General features: G+C 37.9%; 1 protein-coding gene across 13 annotated transcripts in view; it reads right to left on the reverse strand.

Annotated features, from left to right (window-relative positions):
- The window catches only part of PARD3 (par-3 family cell polarity regulator), a 432225-nt gene that overhangs the window by 156370 nt on the left and 256093 nt on the right, over positions 1-19762 (reverse strand). For all 13 annotated transcript variants that reach the window (XM_029961730.1, XM_029961733.1, XM_029961729.1 and 10 more), the window contains 2 exons: positions 9742-9892; positions 3003-3192 (listed from right to left, as the gene is read on the reverse strand). In XM_029961730.1, coding sequence (XP_029817590.1) covers positions 3003-3192; positions 9742-9892 — 341 coding nt within the window. The remainder of the gene's footprint in view (positions 1-3002; positions 3193-9741; positions 9893-19762) is intronic.

The raw sequence follows: 19762 nt of genomic DNA on the forward strand, positions 1-19762 counted from the left end.
AAATTGTCAAGGCCAATATACTATTCTAGCATTTACAGCAATGCAACACATAGTTGAATAAGAACAACCTAAGTCTGAAATGTCCTCTAAAGTGACTCAAACTGAACTCACAGGGTTTCAACACCTTTCATAATCAGATTATAATTGACTTTCCCAAGGCCACACAGAAGTTTCTGGCTCACTGCTACTCAGCCCTGTCTCTGAAGGTCAGAAAAATGTGAGAATTAGCAGAGTTCACGTTTGTTAAAGATGACCAGCTTCATCTAGCCAAACAAAATGTATCCTGTGACACTTTCTTCAAAAAGGATGAATTTCTAAAACTATTTCTCTTGGCTATATGCTTCTTTTTTTCATATGAGTTTGCTTTGATCCACCTGTATAAAGCTTCTAATAGAGCTGAATATCATTTCCATGTAAACACACCACACACATATATACTGAACTTGAAGTCCTAAGAACAGACGAAAACTCCAAAGTCAAATATAACTTGAAAAGGACACCACAGATCCCTGAGAGAGCAGTGGGCCTGGACACAGCATCAGTGACTGGGAATGTGGGAGACTGGATTCCAGCATTGCCACTGACACCACCTTTAGGGACTTTCTGCTTCCTTGATTTGCCCTTCTCATACCTCCTCTTCCACACACACTTACTAGGGGAATTATTATTCCATGTTTACATAGTATCCTGCACACTAAAGGTGCTACTTAGCACTTTTATCTGAGCCCTATGCAGGGTTATCAATTTTCATGTCCTGTTTTACTTCTATTATTAATGACCCACAAGCATGTTTTAGTAATTAAGGAAGAAGCAGATCATAGGAGTCTGAATGCATGTATATTGTCTAAAAGTATTCAAAAGTCCCCATGAAGAGTCACAACTGTAAAAGCCAATGAGCACAGAGGAGGAACTAATGCCCCTAAAATGCCTCATTTTAATATTTTTCAACTACATCAATAAAAGACAGAAGGTGAATTTAGTGCAAGTCATTAAGCAATGCCAAATGCAATTTACTATATTCTAGCACACTTAACAAATAAGATTTCTGGAATGACAGCTGATCCTTAAAAGAATGTAACCGTCTTCTGACCCTCAATGTTATTAAAATTCCACTTATTAATCCTGTCTTATTGCCCCTTTGTTTTCATAACATTTTCATCAAGGATTAGGGAGATATTGTGAGGCTGGAAAAGCTTACATTTTCTTCTGTGATTCAGAACAGCTGCCATTCTTGTTTGGATAACCCTTCATCCATATTCTTAGTTTTACCCTTTGTGCCTTCCAGCAAAATCATACAATGCACCTTCATTTTACAAGTCTTCCTTCATCCATTAGCAACAGGAAATTAATGCAACACTCTAATTCTAGTGCTATTTACTTTTTTTTTACAGATAGAATACATTAGATAGTTAAGTATGGCACTGATCTACTCTTTTAAGTGTCATTGTATCTGAAGACCTTTACAGTTTCTCATAGACATGCTTAAGTTTTTTGAGCATGATCAATTCCCCAATATCTAATCCCTATTTTTTTAACTGTTACTTTCATTTACAAAGAAGTATATGAATAGCAAGACACACTGCAGAAATCAATATAAAAGCATCTGCACGTTTCAAATGGGCTTTTACTTTATGTTATAGGTTTTGGCTCATATTTAGCTAAAAAACCCACCCTCAGCAATAAGGTATTACGTATAAGCTTCGATACTATTCTATTTAAATGTCTCAGATTCTCAGCTCTAAAAGGTTTTGCAAAAGACAAATGGACTTTTCATGGGCCCAAATTACAGGTACGACTTGTCCATGAGAAGAACTGCAACATTAAAAAAAAAAGGCAAATGAAGATGAAAGAATTACCTTTTAAGGAATTATTAAAACAGTGCTTAAAATATGGAACTCAATTCCTGGATATAAGATGAAATAAACTAGTATAAAGTAAAGAAGCAGCTGACAGGTGCATATCAGCTGGCAGGTGCTATTGCTGTTTTATTAAGATATTGCTGACATACTCATAACAGGCTCAAGAGACAAGAAAAATAAGAAAATTCATATACTTCACACCATTCGTGGTAATTATCTAGCTTCAAGAAGTGGCAGTGTACAGGGGTGGGCTTTTATTTTGCTATTAATATAGATAATTACAGGACTTGTAAATTAAATCTTAGATCTGTATTAATTGTACTAACTAACCAATAAACAGTATTTCTTTGCCAGAAACCTAAGCAAGTAAAAAATGGAGCTCATTACATTTCTCATTAAGACTCTTTTATTAAAATATATTAATGTAATGGAAGAGTTAACCTAAGATTCACAAAAATTATTTTTATTATGGATTAAACATATAAAGTTACTATCCATAGTTTTAAATGTGCAGCTACTACTTTCCAAATATTTAAATGTAGAGCTATTACAGTACAGTCTTTGCAAATCATATAACAATATGACTAGTATTTCTTCACACACAATGAAGAAAACTAGTTCTTTTTACACAAGCATTAACACTAAAGCAAAACAAAGACCTGCTTTGACCTCTAAGAAGGTTTTAAAAGTACTGTACATTATTAGGAAAAGCAATGAAGTATGCAGAAGTATTGAAAAGCTCTTAGAGATATAATGCAATGTAAGAATAAAATTTTTGTTTTATAGACTTAGAAATATTTACAGTGAGGTTTAAACTCAAGTGTTTAAATTTTGCAAAGTTTCTTTTACAAAAGCTAGCTCAGTTGGTAATTAAATCAATATTAAATCATCAAATTAACACAGCTATATACTGATTTTGTCTTAGTAACATTTTCACAAATATGCTTTAATACAGCACAACACTGCAACCAGAAGTATTTGTGAAGACTTCCTTCCTGAAGCAGGGACAATTACCAGTTTGAAAATAGTAAAATCCAAATGTGAGGAAAAAACCCTAATATTAGCAATAACCAAAAATGTAACTAAAGGAAAGGATGCAATCACAGCTGTCTCTTTTTTCCTTCCACCAAATCATGCTCTTACCAGTCTGTTGACTCATTAATTGCAGCTTTAGCCCATCCACCAGTATCAACAGTGCCAAACCCAACATCATCATGGGAGCTGGATGATGACTGGTCAGATAGATGAGGAGGAAGGACCGACAGCCTGTCATCTTCAATAATGACAGTGTCATCTTGAGGCATGTTCACTGTTGGAGACAGCTGATATTTACCTGAGAAAAAAAGAGAAACCCCCCCAAAACTAAATATTGGCAGAGAGTGCAGAGAATGCCTTGAAAAATATATAATCACAGCTGATAAAAGGTCATGTCAAACTGCAGTGCAACCAATGAGTGACACAATGCAGACAATAAAATTAACTATGTCTCAGTTTATACTTATCTTCCTATACAGAGGTCTGAAAAGTAATGCACACCAGTTGTATCTGTGGCCTACTGGAAGAAGACTATAGTGTCACAGAAGGGTTGAAATTTGGAAGGGACCTCTCATCCATCTCAACCCTTCCTGCTCAAGCAGAGACACCTCCAGCCAGTGTCCCAGGACCCCAATCAAATTGCTTTTGAATACTTCTCCTCCACCGCCTCCCAGGCTACTCTGTGCCAGTGCGTGGTCACCCTTTACAGTAAAAAATTTTTTCCTCATGTTCAGAGGGAACCTCACATGTTTCTGTCTGTGCCTATTGTCTCAGATCCTGCCTGAGGAACTGCTGAAAGTAACTCCCCCAAAGGACAGCAGTTCCTCTTGCATCACATCGTTTGGTAGTAACGAAGAATGAGTTCAACAAGGATTAGCAGAGCTCATCACTTCTCCTGGTTAGTCTTGCCCTCATGAAATTAGAAACTGTTCAACTGCTGCTGGGAAGTCAATACATGCAAAATTTTGAAAAAAATTTCCAAATTCTATTACCACCAAATTCAAATAAGTTTTAACACTGTTGCTAAAATGCTTAAACTAGAACCATCACATACAGGAAAGGGACATAATAAAGATTCTATGTTAGTCTTTGCTCAGTGTCAGACTTCATTGAGTTAATTTCTGAGTAGAAGTTAAAAGATTATATAATCTTACTAAAACAATTAGTAAAATTGTCACATCTCATGAGGAGAAACACACTAGCTTAAATCAACCATTAATCTGACAATAAACTGTAAATTATCCTAAAACTATGATGCACCAGAGTAATATATTGAAAAACTTCTATTTCCATAACCTAAATTGCTTCTATGGACACATCAATTATTTCCACCCTCTCCTTTTCCTATAGATATGGAAAAATTGTGTAGAATTAGGGGAAAACAATTATTCTCCTTTTCTGGAAAGGTTTCAGTTACCATCACTACCTTTGCATGCAATTATTAAAAAACAAATGAAAAAACCCAAACTTTATGTTTAAAGAGCTAACTAAAATCCTCACTGCACTAGATAATACATATTGCACAGTTTTCCAAAGAGGGGAAAATTTGTTTCAAAAAAGATCATTAAAGAAGGCTGAAGAAGTGGCTGGAAGAAAAAGGTACTGCACAGTGAACGTCTCATCATTGTCAAACTGAAATAAAAGTATGCAGTTTGCATAACAGCTGATTCTGCCCAGTAATAGCTCCTTTGATGGACAGGTTAATGTTTAGCCTGGTAATGTACTTCTTTCCAAACATAATGCCTACAAGACTGTTAACTCTGTAGTTAATAACGTCTCCAAAGAATTGATTGTGAAAAGGTATAACCTTATGGCATTCGGCAGATTGAACTTCCCATTTGAGAGGCTACAGTAATTCAGTAACATTTTTAACTTTTCACTACCCTTCTTTATTTCTGACAAGGGTGAAGGCTGACGTTTTAATAGTTGCTTTGGAATTTAGGAGAAAACCCATCTGACGTGCCTATGCTTTTCATTGCACATGAAGCTAAAAACAGGTGAAAGGCTTCACCTCCAGCAGATGGTTAGACAAACCTCAGCAATGGACTCAATACATCCTTTGTAGAGAACTCAGCTGAAGTGGACAGAAAATACCCCTGGAGAATTAATTCTGCGAGTGTTGTGAGAAATGTTACAAGGAAACATCAAAGAAACTTCAAACCCAGTAATCATCAGTATATTTGACTGATCTACAAATCTAAGGCACTGCTCGAGCTGTCTACAAACCTCTTCAAGACGATAATTTTCCCTCAGGCTAGAAAAGTGCTATAAAATTTAGACTCTGAATACATTTCAAGTCCAGTTTTGCATATATTAATTCAATTTCAGTGAGGTAATCTGTAGTAATATAAAGTATTTTGGACAGTGTACTGAGCAAGGGAAAACATTCTCCCTTTCAAGTGTGTCTCATCTTAGGGCAACAATGTTCAAATTTCTTGGACAAGTTACCAATCTAAAGAAGCATAGCAGACCACACCAAACTATGGTGTAAGAAGGGTTCCCATCTCCCTGTGCAAAAAAAGAAGTCTCAGAGCTCCAGTAGCAAATGGCTGGTCTCCAGGTCCATAAGGATTTTTACCTTGGAAGTTAAAATATGCCAAACGGCAACACTTCAAACCTATTACATACCTATAATAGACCAGAAGATAGTCTGGACCTGAATTAAACCACCAATATAAAGCACTCCAAAAAACCCTGAGCATACACAGGCCTATTCAAGAAGAACTAAACTGCTCTGGGTTCTTTCAAATCTTGAAATTCTCTGAAGTTTAGCTAATAGGTTTGCTGGGATAACTTGGCTCCCATACTGCCACTGCATTACCATGAACTGTATCTGGCTTGATCCCTGTGGTTTTACTACTGCTTTCTTTTTAAAGTATGGTCTACAAGATCTGTTGAACAGTCTCACTATATGTTCAAAACCCAGTATTCCTTTATGAATATCTCATGAGCGTTTTGATACTGTGGGATTCAGACCAATTGTTCAACAGATGCCTGGGGAACATCTAAGGACAAGAATTTTTCCACTATATCCAGGCCTTGCATCTGTCAACTGTTGTATCTGAGCATCGCATTCTGATGAGATTCCTGGCCAAGGAATTACATTCTAATTGTAAAGGGTTATTTTCATTTCAATGACACACACACTCTAACTAAATTTTTGTCAGTAGTGCTTCCCCCTGATTCTATCCTTAAGATAGCGATTATTTATGTAGAGAACAAAGTATTTCCTGTTGTGTAGGAGCCATCAAATTTCTGGGAGATCCTTCAGGATGAAAGGCAGATTCAGTGCAAGCAATTGTTATTCTGTGCACCCCCTGATAACTAACTTCTGTTTAGTCACCGTTAGCAACAAAACCCACCGCGTTCATAAAAAAAATATAAGCAACTAGAAGAAAGAGATGAAAGAGGACTTTGTACTAAGCTGTTTGTTGTATAAGAATAATTTATTATAGACAGGAGCTACGTGTTTGTGTATTGCAAAATTCACGAGCATAATGCATGATATACAAGAAAGGTGTATCAAAAGAAGAGACTTGAATTTTTAATTATAGTCAAGCAAACCAGTATAACACAGTTGTTATTCTGAATGTGCTAACAGCATGCAACCTGAAAATATTAAAATAAACAAACATAAGAGTTTATTACAGCCATCTAATTCTTAAAAGACCTAATTTGTATAAATAAAAAAGCCTCATCAAAATCAAAAATATTATTCCCTGAATACAGAAAGTTATATCTTTTCTCCATCAGTAATTTTCAGAGAAATATTATAAAATGAAAAAGCATAAGAAAATCCATAATAGCAATAATCATCTAGAAAAGGAGATCAACATGAGAATCATCAGAAACATTAAAAGATTCACGTAGTCTTTTTGCAGTAAGCAAACATTATTTTACATAATTTAAATCACATTGTAAAATTGGTATTTTATTCCTACTCTCACAGCAAGGCTCTGACAACCAGTTCTTGCTGCCAGTTATGGATTGAAAGAGTAAGGAAATTGTCTTAAACACCTTTCCTGAAAATTACATTAGTGTATTTAAAAGAAACAAAACTCTCTTAAAAGCTTCCTTCCAACTTTAAGCAATGACTAAAAACAGCAGGTATTTTCTAGACTTTGAGATTATTGCTTTTGAATAGGAAGGACTCAAATCCATCAATTTTATCCAATAGCAAAAGCAGCAGAAAGACCTACTCCTTCACCCATGAAACAAGCTATGACTTCCTCACTAATAAGTACTGAGAGTACTAAAAGTTTACATAGTGAAGCTCATTGAGGGGTAAATAAAAAGACATCAGATGATTCACAGAGCCCTTAAGTCAGAGGGCTTCTTGATATGGGGAGAGCACTCAAGGGAACCAGCACTGCATAAAGTACTCCTTTTTGGCTTGTTTTCATGGTCAGGGCTTGCATGGGAAGGTACAGACCTCCTGTCTTCCTCAGCCAGATTGTTCTTAGGAGTAATCCTCACTTTTAGGTCAATTTTCAAGAGAGGAAAAAACTCTGGAAGTGTCATGTAACATAAACATGCTCAAGAAAATAAAAAAAGTTCTGAGTTTTACCTTATTATCAATGCTAAAAGGACAGGAATTCCACTACGTAATAAATGATTGGGTCTTACAAATGTTAGCTATTCTGAAACAAGCAACTGAACTTATCTCTTGCAACAGGCTTTCTGTCATCTTTCTGGCACTGCAAGAAAACTTGCATGCAATAATAACACAAAAGGTTGTGAACACTGCAGTTTTAACTTAGTGGCACTGATTAATTCAGAAAAATTAGTCTATTAGAAAACTGACAGCTCCCTAAAAACTGGATTTATACATGACAGCTCTGTGAAGCTGCAGAAGGGAAAAGCCCAGTTAGTTCTGGCAAGACTACTTTTCAGTTACACTGCACTAGATCACATTTACTGTGGGTTTCAGGCAAAATTTGATTTTCCATGTGCTTCCACTAAAGCATCAATGGATTTAAGTTGCAACCAACCAATTTTCTACATAGTTCCTGGTTCCTGAAAACAATACAGAAAAATGATGATTCACAGGACATCAAAACTTGAACTTCAGGTTATAAAAAACTTAGAAAATGCAGGATGAATTTTTTTTCTCCTATGTTCACAGTGCAGAGGTATTCTAAAAGCATAGGATTTCAAAAGCTTTGGAAAGACTTTTTTTTCTTTTGTTGCAACATCAGTTACTGGCTACTGCTAAAGAGATGATACCAGACTGATGAACTATTAGTTCGATTTGGCATGGCAAGTTCTGTGTTCCTTTGATGTGGAAGTAAACTGCATTGCTGACACACATGCACACAGACTCGCTGAGTTTCTTCTCCCATCAATGGACAAGGTGTCTAAGCGATAACTTGTTAACGCTTATATGAGCTCTGTGTGTAAATCCGCTGCAGCACTGATGGGAAAAGCAGAAGGTAGCGCTTTACAAATGTTTTATCTAAAGCCTTGACAACACAAGAACTAGTTCTTTCTATGGTAGTGCTAAAGACTCCAAATTACTTTATCACTCCTTAAATTTGTTGACAAATAAACAGGTTTTTTTCTAAATGTTTCTCTTTAAGAGCATATGACTTTGGGTGACAAGGTTTCACGCTTCCTTGATTTTCATGTACACAATTTTTCTTCCAATCTGCACAAAATGAAATGCAATAGAACAGAATATTTGTTTCCAATTATTGTTGCCCAAACACAAAAAAAAAAAAAAAAGGACAGAACACTTAATGAAATAAATACCTAAAGACCTAAAGAGCAAACTTGTGGATTTTCAGAGACTTCATCAGCAATCTTATTCTGTTAGCGCGAAGAAAATGCAAACCCCAAAATACAAAAATTAAAAAAAAAAGAAACCCCAAAACAGGGTGAAAAATACACACAAACTGTTGACTGGAAAAAGTCTAAGTGGTAGACTTTAAATTTTCTGAGTCTGAAAATCAACCTAAAGCAATTAAAAACTAAGTTCAGCCTTGTTTCATATCAAGTCTATAGAAGCATTTTCTAATATATTCTGTGTATGTAAGACACTAAGAAAACTCCCAGATTTAATGGTCATATCTTCTGTTTAAAACTTGCAACTCAAGCAAGCAATCGCTGCATCTTCTGTCAGGTGCTATTTTCATCAAACCGCTTCTTGTGTTTAAATTTGAAAATCCTTTCAAACTAATCCCATCCTAGTCAGTAAACCCAGCCACTCCCGTGGCAAGGCAAGTCTTTATTACCTAGCTCTGTATATCAGAAGTTGAATTGCTGCAGAGCAACCTCTAATAACCTCATTATCCACTGGGACCACGCAGATGGTATGGCACAGTATCTACACAAGGGATGCTTAAAATTAGTTATGAGGCTTTAAAATTGGTGTCCTGCAAAGCAAAAATTCAAACAAATTAATGAAATGCCCTAATAAGCATAAATGGATGCAGGTTTGCCTTATTTATTTTTGTATTTTAGTAGGACTGAAACAGAGGAGAAGAAATGCTGGAAAAAAACTATAAATTCCCATGAGTCACTGACTTCAATGCAACTGAAGACTCAACAAGGAGCCTAGACCAACCAATAATTTATTGTCCCAAAGCAGACATTGAAAAACCACGTTAAATACTACTGCTATTCGTTCTATCACCTGCCACAGGATATGAAACTCACTTTAGAATTTCACTTTCTTTCTCACATTAACTATCCAGAAGGCTTGTGTGGAACAATTTGAAAGCATGTTTTAAGTTGGTCATTGCAACCTATGTGTTCCCTGATTCCCACATAATGCATTTATTTCCCTTCAATGAATCACAGAGAGGAATAAAAACATGCCCTGCTTAGCAGAGCTGCTTTGACTCACCCATTATCCTACTCAATGCCATGTTCTTTGTGGGCGATTCGCTGAGACCCTCGATCCCGCCGTAGAGGGAGTGGGAAATCCTCCGCTCCCGGTCATCCAGCAGAGTCTCTATGGGCAGCTCTGGCCCGGAGGGGCTCCCAGGTGATTCCAACTGCACAGAGAGGGAAAAATTAGCACCCGGGGTCCACTTAGCCGCATGGGGGAACTGTAACAAATTGCCTAAGGGCTAGACCTGTCTGAGTACCAAATGAGGTAGAACTTCTCACCCCGGACAAAGATAATTTGCAATGACAGCTCTGCTTAATGACCAAGTTTCTAACCCCTTTACATTGCACCCCCCATGGTGCCCTGTCAAATTTCAAATCCTTCAGCAGAAAATTGGTGAAAAAAAAAAACATTTTATTTTGGTTGGACAATTTCTTAAACAGACAGTTTGGGCTGTTTTCAATACCATCGGCAGACAGCTGAGCCACTTTCCCCATGCTGACAGCTGGACACATCAAGGTTCCTGTCAGAAGCATGGAACAGGAACTCCTATTTGGAATTGGGCTGCTGGTGCCAAAGAGACGCAGCTCACTTTCAAATGCAATCATCATGGAAACCCTAGGAAACCCCACCACTCATATTAGTAACCAATGCAGAAACAAAGTTTTGTAGTTAGGAGGGAAAGAAAAACAAAAAGTTGTCAGACTTCACTGTAACCTTTCTTTTTCTTCTTGAATTCTTTGCTCTGTCCTTCGTGCCTGCAGAGTAGACATCTCACATGCTTCATTCAGCTTGGATGTTTCCCTGATCCCTGACTGCAGCATCCAAAGAGTAGACATGGCAAGCTGGGGTGCCCTCCACCCTAGTCCTCAAACCTCTGGAACTGCCAGATCCCTGCCCACCACAACTGCAGCCAGACTCTCCAGGGCATCACAAGACAAGTGAGGTATGTGGTGGAAGAAGGAATGGAGATGGGCTGCTTGGCCACGTGCACAGGGAAGAACGCTGTATGTACAGCCGCCTGCCTGCCCCACCTGCTCTCCTTCAGAAGACTTCCCTGAGTGACTTCCCAGCTCAGCCTTTGCTTGCTGAAGCTGGTCATCCCGTCTTCCTACATATACCTCTCAGATGTCTCAGAAACAGAAGAAAAAGTCAAGTTTTCCTTAGTGAGCCCCAGAGAATGAGAGCTCAGAGGAAAGCAGCACCCATGTGAGGCAAAGAAAACAATTTGATATCATCTAGCTGGGTATAGCCACCCCATCAGGCACAGGCAGCTCCTGGGAATAAGGAGAACAAGCACCTGTGCACTCACAGGTCAGTGTGGATGCCCAGTCTGCCAGGACCCAGTTGCTCCCTGCAGAGACAAGAGACTCCCCACGCTGTGGCCCAGTCCTCCCACCATGCAGCCTTCCTGCCCCTAAAGCTCTCAGTTCACCTGGGCTCCAGCAGCCTGCTGGGCTCTCAGTAATGCTACCAAGGTGCTTCACTGAGACCATTAAACCAATTCACCTAAATATTGTGAACTGAATTTAGCGACATAAAAAATAAGCAAATATTATAAAAACACATGTATTTTGCAGGAAAGTAATATGAACTCACACATCAAAGCATTAGCTCCTCTCACCAACACACATATTGAAGCACATAGTTAAATTTTGAAATCAATGTCCTAACACAAATCCCATGGCATTTATTTCATATGTATTGAAATACAGCGGGGACCAGACACTGCAAGAAACTGAGCACATTGCAAACTATTTGAAGCCACTGGGAATTTTTATTCCAAGTACTAGTCTCCAAATGAGCACGAGAGGAGTAGTTCATAGTTCTAGGAATTACAGTAACAAGCAACATGTTTGTTGGTTGTTTTTTTTTCCTTCTTGAAACAGCTGCCCATTATTAATCAGTCCACCCGCAATTCCCAGATGACTAAGAAATGTATGCTATGAAAAACTTTAAAAAATCTGCTTCAAGGGCTACAAAGCTTTCGGCTACAGCCTCCACAGCAAAGGCTTTGAATTCAGCCTGATGGACTGACGACTTGTGACATCCGGGCGCTGGCGTGACGCCCGGTACACGGAGGGGTGGAGGTTTGCGGAACGCCACGTTACAGTCGAGGAGACCGCGACTGGGAGGTCGCAGACTCTGTAAAAATTATTATTTCTGTTTCAAAGCCATCATCTCTTTAATATAAATGAGATATTTAATGAAGTTCCAAATTGTAGACTTATCTCTCCCAGTTTGATAAGCACTGGGGAGATTTACAGCATCAGAGGGTCAACACAATTACAATTGGAGGCACGTCAAGCTGCAGGAGAATAATAAACTTGCAGTGCAAGTGAATTAGACTCAATAAGGTTTAAATTGTGAAATGAGGATTTGTTCTATTAGTTTTTTTAAATTGCAGATTACAACTGACAGCTTTACTGAAAAGTAAATTAAACAATATTTGTAGCCTCTGTTATAAAGGAATCTAAGGCAAAGTTGAAGAGAAATGTTAAATTCTGAAACACACTAAGAAAAAAGAGCATAGCAACATTAAACTGCATGAGAGTTTAAACTTGCATGATACAGGTATTAAATTATGAACTAACCTTTATTTCACTGCCTTTAAATAAGGTGTGAAACTATCAAAGTGCTTTGGGATTTATTTTCCCAGTGCTATATTGATGACTTTATGTAAAAAGTGTCCAGCTTCTAGTGAGCCATATCGCACAGTCCTTTATGTGACAACCCATCAACTTTCAAACTCATTTGTGGAAAGATCTCAGGAGATTTTCAGAAAGATACTGATAAGAAGATCACTCTGAATCAGAGAAATACATAGAAATTCACTCCTGGTAATAAAGTACAGGGTAGATAAAAGAAATAGAATGAGTGTTGTCTTTAGATGGCCGTGTTTTGTGAAATGGATCACATATTTTAAAATTTCCACAGGGAAAACTTTTTCCATTTCAAATTAGCATCTCAAAAGATGACTTAAACAAATGAATCAACAGCCAACTACACAAATATTTTACTGAAGTTACATGCCTTTTATAAAATAACAAAAATTGCACAACTGGCTTTCATTAAAAAAAAAAAAAAGTCTTTTCCTTACCGTGTTAACAGAAAGTTTGTGTAAGAAAAAAAACATAGAATTTGGAAACTGTGTTGTGGGCAAGACAAAGAGACCAACATCCAAAGCAACATTGCAGTTCAAATAGACTTGTTCTTCCTGATGCATTTCTAATAAAGAGCATGAATTATACATTCTAGTTCCTTCTCTTAGGCAGTTTCAGTGCTATCAGGTATAATTTAATATGATTAACTGATAAAAGAGTAGGTAATATAAACAAAGGTGTACAAATTCCTGACTTATTAAGGGCTTAGCAATAAAAGAAATCCAGGCAGCAACTGCCTCCCATCAATAGCTGCCCCTAGCTGGAACACTCCTTGGTGTGACAGTTCAGAGTCAGAGACCAACTGAGGTTGGACGAAACCACTGGAGATTATCTAGTCCAAACTCTTGCTCAAAGCAAGGTCAGCAAGGGTAAGCTGTGCCAGTGTTTCACATCTAAGAAGAAAATTCTTTTCCTATGTATATAGAAATTTCCTGTATTTCTATTTGTTCCTGTTGCTTCTTGTCATGGCACTGGGCAGCCCTGAGAAGAATCTGGATCGGTCTTTCTTCTTACGCTCATCAGGTATTAATAGACACTGACTGGTAAGAGCCCCCTGACCCTTCTTCTCTCTAGACTGAAAAGAGAGAGTTCTCTCTCTGGATCCTAGCACTGATCTATAATAAATTATCATATTCCAAAAAATGCAATAAAACCTCCCATGCTACAGATTCCCTGTAGCTCCTTTTCTCTCCATTCTCTTAAAATAAAAATAGAAACAAGATTTTATTTTTTTTTAAAGAAAAAGGGTCTCTACCCTGGCCCTTTGTCATTCAGATAAGAACCAGCTGTTTGCTAAAGCACTGTCTGTACTAACTAGCCCAGCTGCTGTTTATCTAGATGATAAAAGGAGAAATAATACATTCCTTTTTACTTAAACACTACCATCCATCCTATCTGAAATTATGCACATAAATATGAAAAAAAGTTTATGCACAAGAAGACTGCCAAAATATTCAAAACATAAACAAACTTTTTTTTTTCAAAGAAACAAGAATCAGACTCCCTTTTTCCTTCAGAAAGTAAATTATCCAAATATAGGCATGCAAGCATTACGGTTTTTAAAGACGCCAGTATACAAATTTGCTACATATTACACTGCATCTAGGGTACTGAAGCTCTTTCTGCCACACAGAATTATTTTCCAGGCTCTCTTTTTTTCCTTTCTTATCTGTGTACTGTGGTTAAGATGTCCAAAATGTTTCACCTTCCTTTTAAAACAGAGATACTTTTAAAATACTACTACCAATATTAAATACTGTTTTCTTTGTTACCACCCACGTTGGGATGCTGCTTGAGAAACAGGCTTTGCCAGATGCTAAAATGTAGGTAAATAGTCAGTAAAAGGGTCAGGTTTGACTTACAGGGACAGTCCTGCACTGGCATATGTAAATTTAGTACAGTGTTTATAAGAAATACTGCATTCTTCTTCTGGCAATGTTAAAAAGCAAGCAGAAGACAAAAAAATGCTTTCAGAATGGTATGACAAAGCCCCCACAACTTTGCAAAATGTAGTTAGTGGTAGGTTACTGGGAGGAATCTGGGCCAAGATGGAGCTTGTGAGTTGATACAAGGACAGAAAACGGATAAAGGAGAAAAAGGTAAGTCAAAATAAATGGGTACAGACAGAAGGGTGGAACAGAAGACACAAAATACTACAAAATAGAAATCCATGTACACATTTTCTTAACTAAGGCGGGATTTAAGCAGCATCCTTCAGAAGATGCTCACACTGAAGGTAAAATGTTCACCCAGGACATCCGACATAAGAAGGTACAGAGATGGACCCCTTGACGGCAAGAGTGAAAGGAGCACCAAGGGACAAGTCTGCAGTAGGAAAGTTCAATGATTTCTGTGCCTTGTTCTTTACTGCTAAAGATACTGGGGAGATTTCCACACCTGATCCCATTCTTGCAGCAAATAAGGAGAGGAGTGAGATCAGCCAGATGAAACTACATTAGACTAAATGGGCAGGTGAAAAGTTTACACATCACCCAGGTTGGATGGCATTCTCCCACAGGCTCTGAAGAAACTCAAACATGAAGGTGCATAACTGGCCGGCCAAAATGTTCAACATACTCTGACGAATGGCTATGGTGCCATAGACTGGTGGCTGCCTGGATATCTAGAGGGGATCTCAGGAACTATAGACCAGGCTTCTGATCTCCTTCCAAATGAAGTGGTGGCATCTACAACAAAGAGTAAGATCACTGAGCACAACAGACATGGATCCACAGAGAAAGCAGAAGTCCATGGGGAAATCCTGACTCTCTGAGCTTTCGGGCAATGAAATGGACATAATAAATTTGCATTTTTTAAAAGTCTATATTAAGGCTTCATATCAAAGGCATTAGAGAAACTAAGTTTTCATGGGACTGGACGAAGTTTTCATTTTCTGGGTTGAAAACTGGCTAAAGGATTGGACGGGCTAAAGTTTGATCTTCAGGATGGAGAAGAGTTGTAGATTCCCCCAGGAATCTGAGCTGGGAACAGCTTAAGCTGATAAACAGCTTTATCAATGACTTGGAGATGAGAGTAAACAGTGAAATCATTGTGTTTAGAGAAGATGCTAAAGACTCTGATAGTTAAATTCTAAAAGGTCGGCACAAGACTAATCTAGTGAGAAAGAAAAAGACAAACCTTTCATATAAATTTCAAAATAAGTAACTAGGTAATGCATGCAGGGAAAAATGATGCTGAATATCTTATACTTCCACACATGCTGGGGAAAAAAAAACCAGTGCTTGCTTGTTTGTTTTATAATGAAACCACTGATTTGAGAAGTCTCTCTCATTGATCTGTCTACCAGTCAATTTATCTAAACAGTTGATGAGGTCCTTATATGGACTAGAATCACGACTATTTCTCTGTTTATTGGTTTGCTCATTTTCAACTGGAGCAAAAGATGAACAGGCATACATAAAGAAATCTGGGGATCTGCAAATTATTTGCAAACCTTCATTTCAGGAAGGGTTGGCAAGACATTCATTCTGTCAAAAAAATAAAAAAAAGAGAGAGAGACAAGAAAAACCCTTGAAATTTCTCATTTTGAGGAAAATGATGATGCTCTCTCTCTTAATGGCAGACAAGTGCTGCCTGGATGTGACACGAACAGAGTGCAGACCAGCAATCTGTGCCTCTAAGCTGTCCAGGTTGCAGGACTGAAAAGCACAGGATTCCAAAAGTAACAATTACCTTTATTTTCTTGAATCAGCACGTAGCCACCAGCTGCACAGATCTGCCTGACAGCCGTGCCTGAGTGCTGTGAACGCATTGTGGTGGTACAGTCGGCAGCTGTTTGCCCATACAGGCTAATCATAATAATATCACTAATTAACAGAACACAGAACAAGCAGCTCCAGTGTTTCTCCTTAAATCTGAGCAATTTAAAAAATGTCAACCCTGAGTAAAAGATCTAAAAAGCTGATGGCCATCTCTTCTGAAAACTGAGATGTTAAATACTGCCTGCATATAAGCATCATCAATATTATTATTTTCTCCCTTTTTTTTCCACTGTTTGACCAGCTTTGAAAATGTATCTTAAGTATTCTCTCCCTGCTTATAAGGAAAGTTGTCAAGTCAACATGCAAGGCTGAAAGCTGAAAACATAGAATAGAACAGCATATTTAACTTTTTTGAAAGGGGGGCAAGGGAACATTAGATTTAGCCAAATCCCAGATCAACTGTTTTTGTTACACTAATCTAACAACTGCGTGATTTTGTCTGGAGTGGCTGAGATATTAAACAAAGTTTTGGAAGGTTTGTAGTAGTGCAGCTTACAGAATTAACTATATTGCCATACTCTGTATAGACATATTGCAAACAGGAGAAAAACTCAGATACACAGCTTTGGCTTGGAGTTCATTCATAACTACCACTCACTCCATGCTTATATCAATATTTACTACAAGATAATTCATTTGAAAACCTGGATGGATTACACGCTATCTCCTGGTGAGTCAGTGAAAATTCTTCCTACAGGCAAATCTTCAGTTCAGCAAAACCGCAACAGCATAAAACTCTCTTTACCTTCTGGGAAGTTTGTGGTCTCTTTAGAGTTTACAGTTATGGAAGTGCTGATGATATAAATGATCTCCTCTCTACCTCTCTGAAGACAAGATAATACTCTTAGGGTGCTAATGTACATTTTATTGTTACTATAATTGTTGTGGAGGTTTAGTCTACAACATGAGAACTTGTGAAGCTGTTTTAAGAAAAATGCTGGCATGGAGTATCAGGGGTCAATTCACAAAGTTTTGAAACAGTTTCATGTTCAAGAAGCCAAAGAAAGCTTTCTGAAAAGAGACAGCTCCTCTGCAGCAGATCAGAAGCAACTCCGCCTGCCTCTCTAAACCCAGGACAACAGGGGTTGAGCTGTCCCTCTCTTCCAGGACAGCAGCCAAAATACAAAAAGTGCATGAAAATCCTAGTCTCAATTGGAACACCAAAAATGACAATCTGCAGAACTGTGCTGTTGAATGAATTCTCCCTCCCCTGCAATTCTTAGGGCTGATTATGAAAATTAATATTAAAAACAAAAGAAATGTATCCATACCACTCAATTTCTTAAAATCCAATTCAAACTCAGTTTAACTGAAGAAAGAAGCAGACTGTAGAGCCTGTCTATGGCAAAAGAAGCTAGTTTCACTTTGCAAATGCAAAACAACTACGGGACTTGAAGTCAAAAAAAAAGAAGGCTTTGTTGTTCTTTTTGTTCTTTTTGCTGTTATTTTTTTAATCATTTAGATAACTGTTTTTATCATCCAGATGTTTAGCATAATTGCTTTTTACATTGGTATTATCACCCCATGTACAGATTTCCCTTTCAAGACACTTGCAGCTGCTCCATGGCATGGGCTGGGAATCCCAGGGAGCCAAGCCTGCCCTTGAACTGTGGCACAGGACTGACCATGCACTGGGATAGAGCAGAATGAAAACTGCTAGTGGTGATGCACACAAGGGAATATAACTGAGCCAGTTCCACTTAGCTATGGTTTGGCCAGACTAACAAGAGAAAAAGCTCTATTTTTGTCCATAAAATGTTCACATACAACACCGAATCAACAAAGGAAAGACATCAGCTGAACGGGACCTTTTTTGTTGCTGCTGTTATTTTATGGTGACTCCTTTGGAGAATGAAAAGAGAAAAGCATAGAAAACACCGAGGAAATACTTTCTCAAAAGGTAACCATTTCTTTTTGTCTTTAATAAAACCAGCAAATCCCCATTTCTGAGGAGTTTTTTAGCCTGGAGAAAAGAGAAGTCTGAGAAGAGACCTTATCACTCTCTACAACTGCCTGAAAGGAGGTTGTAGACAGGTGGGGGTCAGTCTCTTCTCCCAAGTAACAAGTGATAGGACAAGAGGAAATGGCCTCAAGTTATGCCAGAAGATGTTTAGATTGGATATTAGGAAAAATTTCTTCATGGAAAGTGTGGTCAAGCTTTGGAGCAGGCTGCCCAGGAAAGTGGTTGAGTCCTGTGGTTGACCCTGCAGGTCTTCAACAGATGTGTAGATGTGGTACTTAAGGACATAGTTTAGTGGTGGACTTGACAGTGCTGTGTTAATAGTTGGAGTAAATGATCTCAAAGGTCTTTTCCAATATAAACGATTCTGTTCTATGGTGGTAAAAGGTGGGATTTATTAAGATAGGATTTACTCTTCTTATGCTTTTGCTTCTAATCTGTGAGCTTCTAAATTTGCCGCCAGTCAAATGTAATTTCTTTTGTGTTCTAATACGAAAAATCTTTGCTGGTGGCAGCTACAGGAATGTTCTAAGGGGACAACTTGTGTACTAGCGTGTCTAAGTAATCTGTGTTGCTGAATTAAGCACAATATAGCCAAGGTTGCCAGACATGGCCAGTGGCTGCCACTCCATGGGAAAGTGAATGCCACTGAGATCCTCACGTGCACAGTGCTGCTCTCCAGGTCTCAGTCCACACAGCTATTACTCAGGGACTAAGCTGACTGAATAACATACTAATATATGGTGGTCATGCAAGATACAGGAATAACATTATCACAGCTATCAGTATTAGATCAGCAGAATAATATCTAAAGTTTAAATCTGTCACGTTCTTGAAGAAGGAACTGGCGTTTAATTGCAAAATGCCAAGAAAAACATTCCCTCTTTTCCTTTCGTTCAAGTCTGGGCATTGCAAGACTTTCAGAAAAGCGGCTTCTTGAATACTGCCAGATCAGCAGGTAAACAGCTTTAGTAAGTCCTTTCATCACATTAAAATATGCAAACAGTATCGACATCGTATTTCCTTTGGATGAGTGTGATGAAAGCAACAATTCCTGAGAAAAATTACTTACCAAAGTTATTTTGTAAAGATGATCACTAGAGCAATAATGGCATATCATGGCTTTCCCTAATCATTATGGCTCATCTCACCAGTTTCTGAAGGAGTTGGGAAAATGCACAAAAAACTGTAAAGGAGGCCCAGACAGAGCTCCCTGTCCTGCCCTTGTGCAGATACATTTCAGGGTATCTAAATCTGGTTCCAAAATCAGTTCTTTCATCTTGGAGCACATATACTGCAGACTTTGCTGTGCTGTTTTTGGCACATGGTTTTTGCAAAATAAATCATACTAAATGTCAAGGAGATAAAGGGCACCAAACTGTTCTCAACTTAAGTGAATAAAAATTCTATCAGATTTAAGGAGAAATGTCTTTGCTTCATCACTACTGGATTTTCTCCATCACGTTTACAAACACTGTCTTGATAAATTCAATCTAGAAGACTTTCACCAGAAGAAAAGGAAACATCTTCTACATCCTTTTAGAAAAAATTATACTAAACAGAGAAATAGTCTAAAATATTTCACCCTTTTTATGTAGTTACATATAAAATGCATCTGAAATTGGGTAGAA

Source organism: Manacus vitellinus, unplaced genomic scaffold (assembly GCF_001715985.3).
Source record: "Manacus vitellinus isolate BGI_N305 unplaced genomic scaffold, ASM171598v3 scaffold_3_pilon, whole genome shotgun sequence".
Lineage (NCBI taxonomy): Eukaryota > Metazoa > Chordata > Aves > Passeriformes > Pipridae > Manacus > Manacus vitellinus.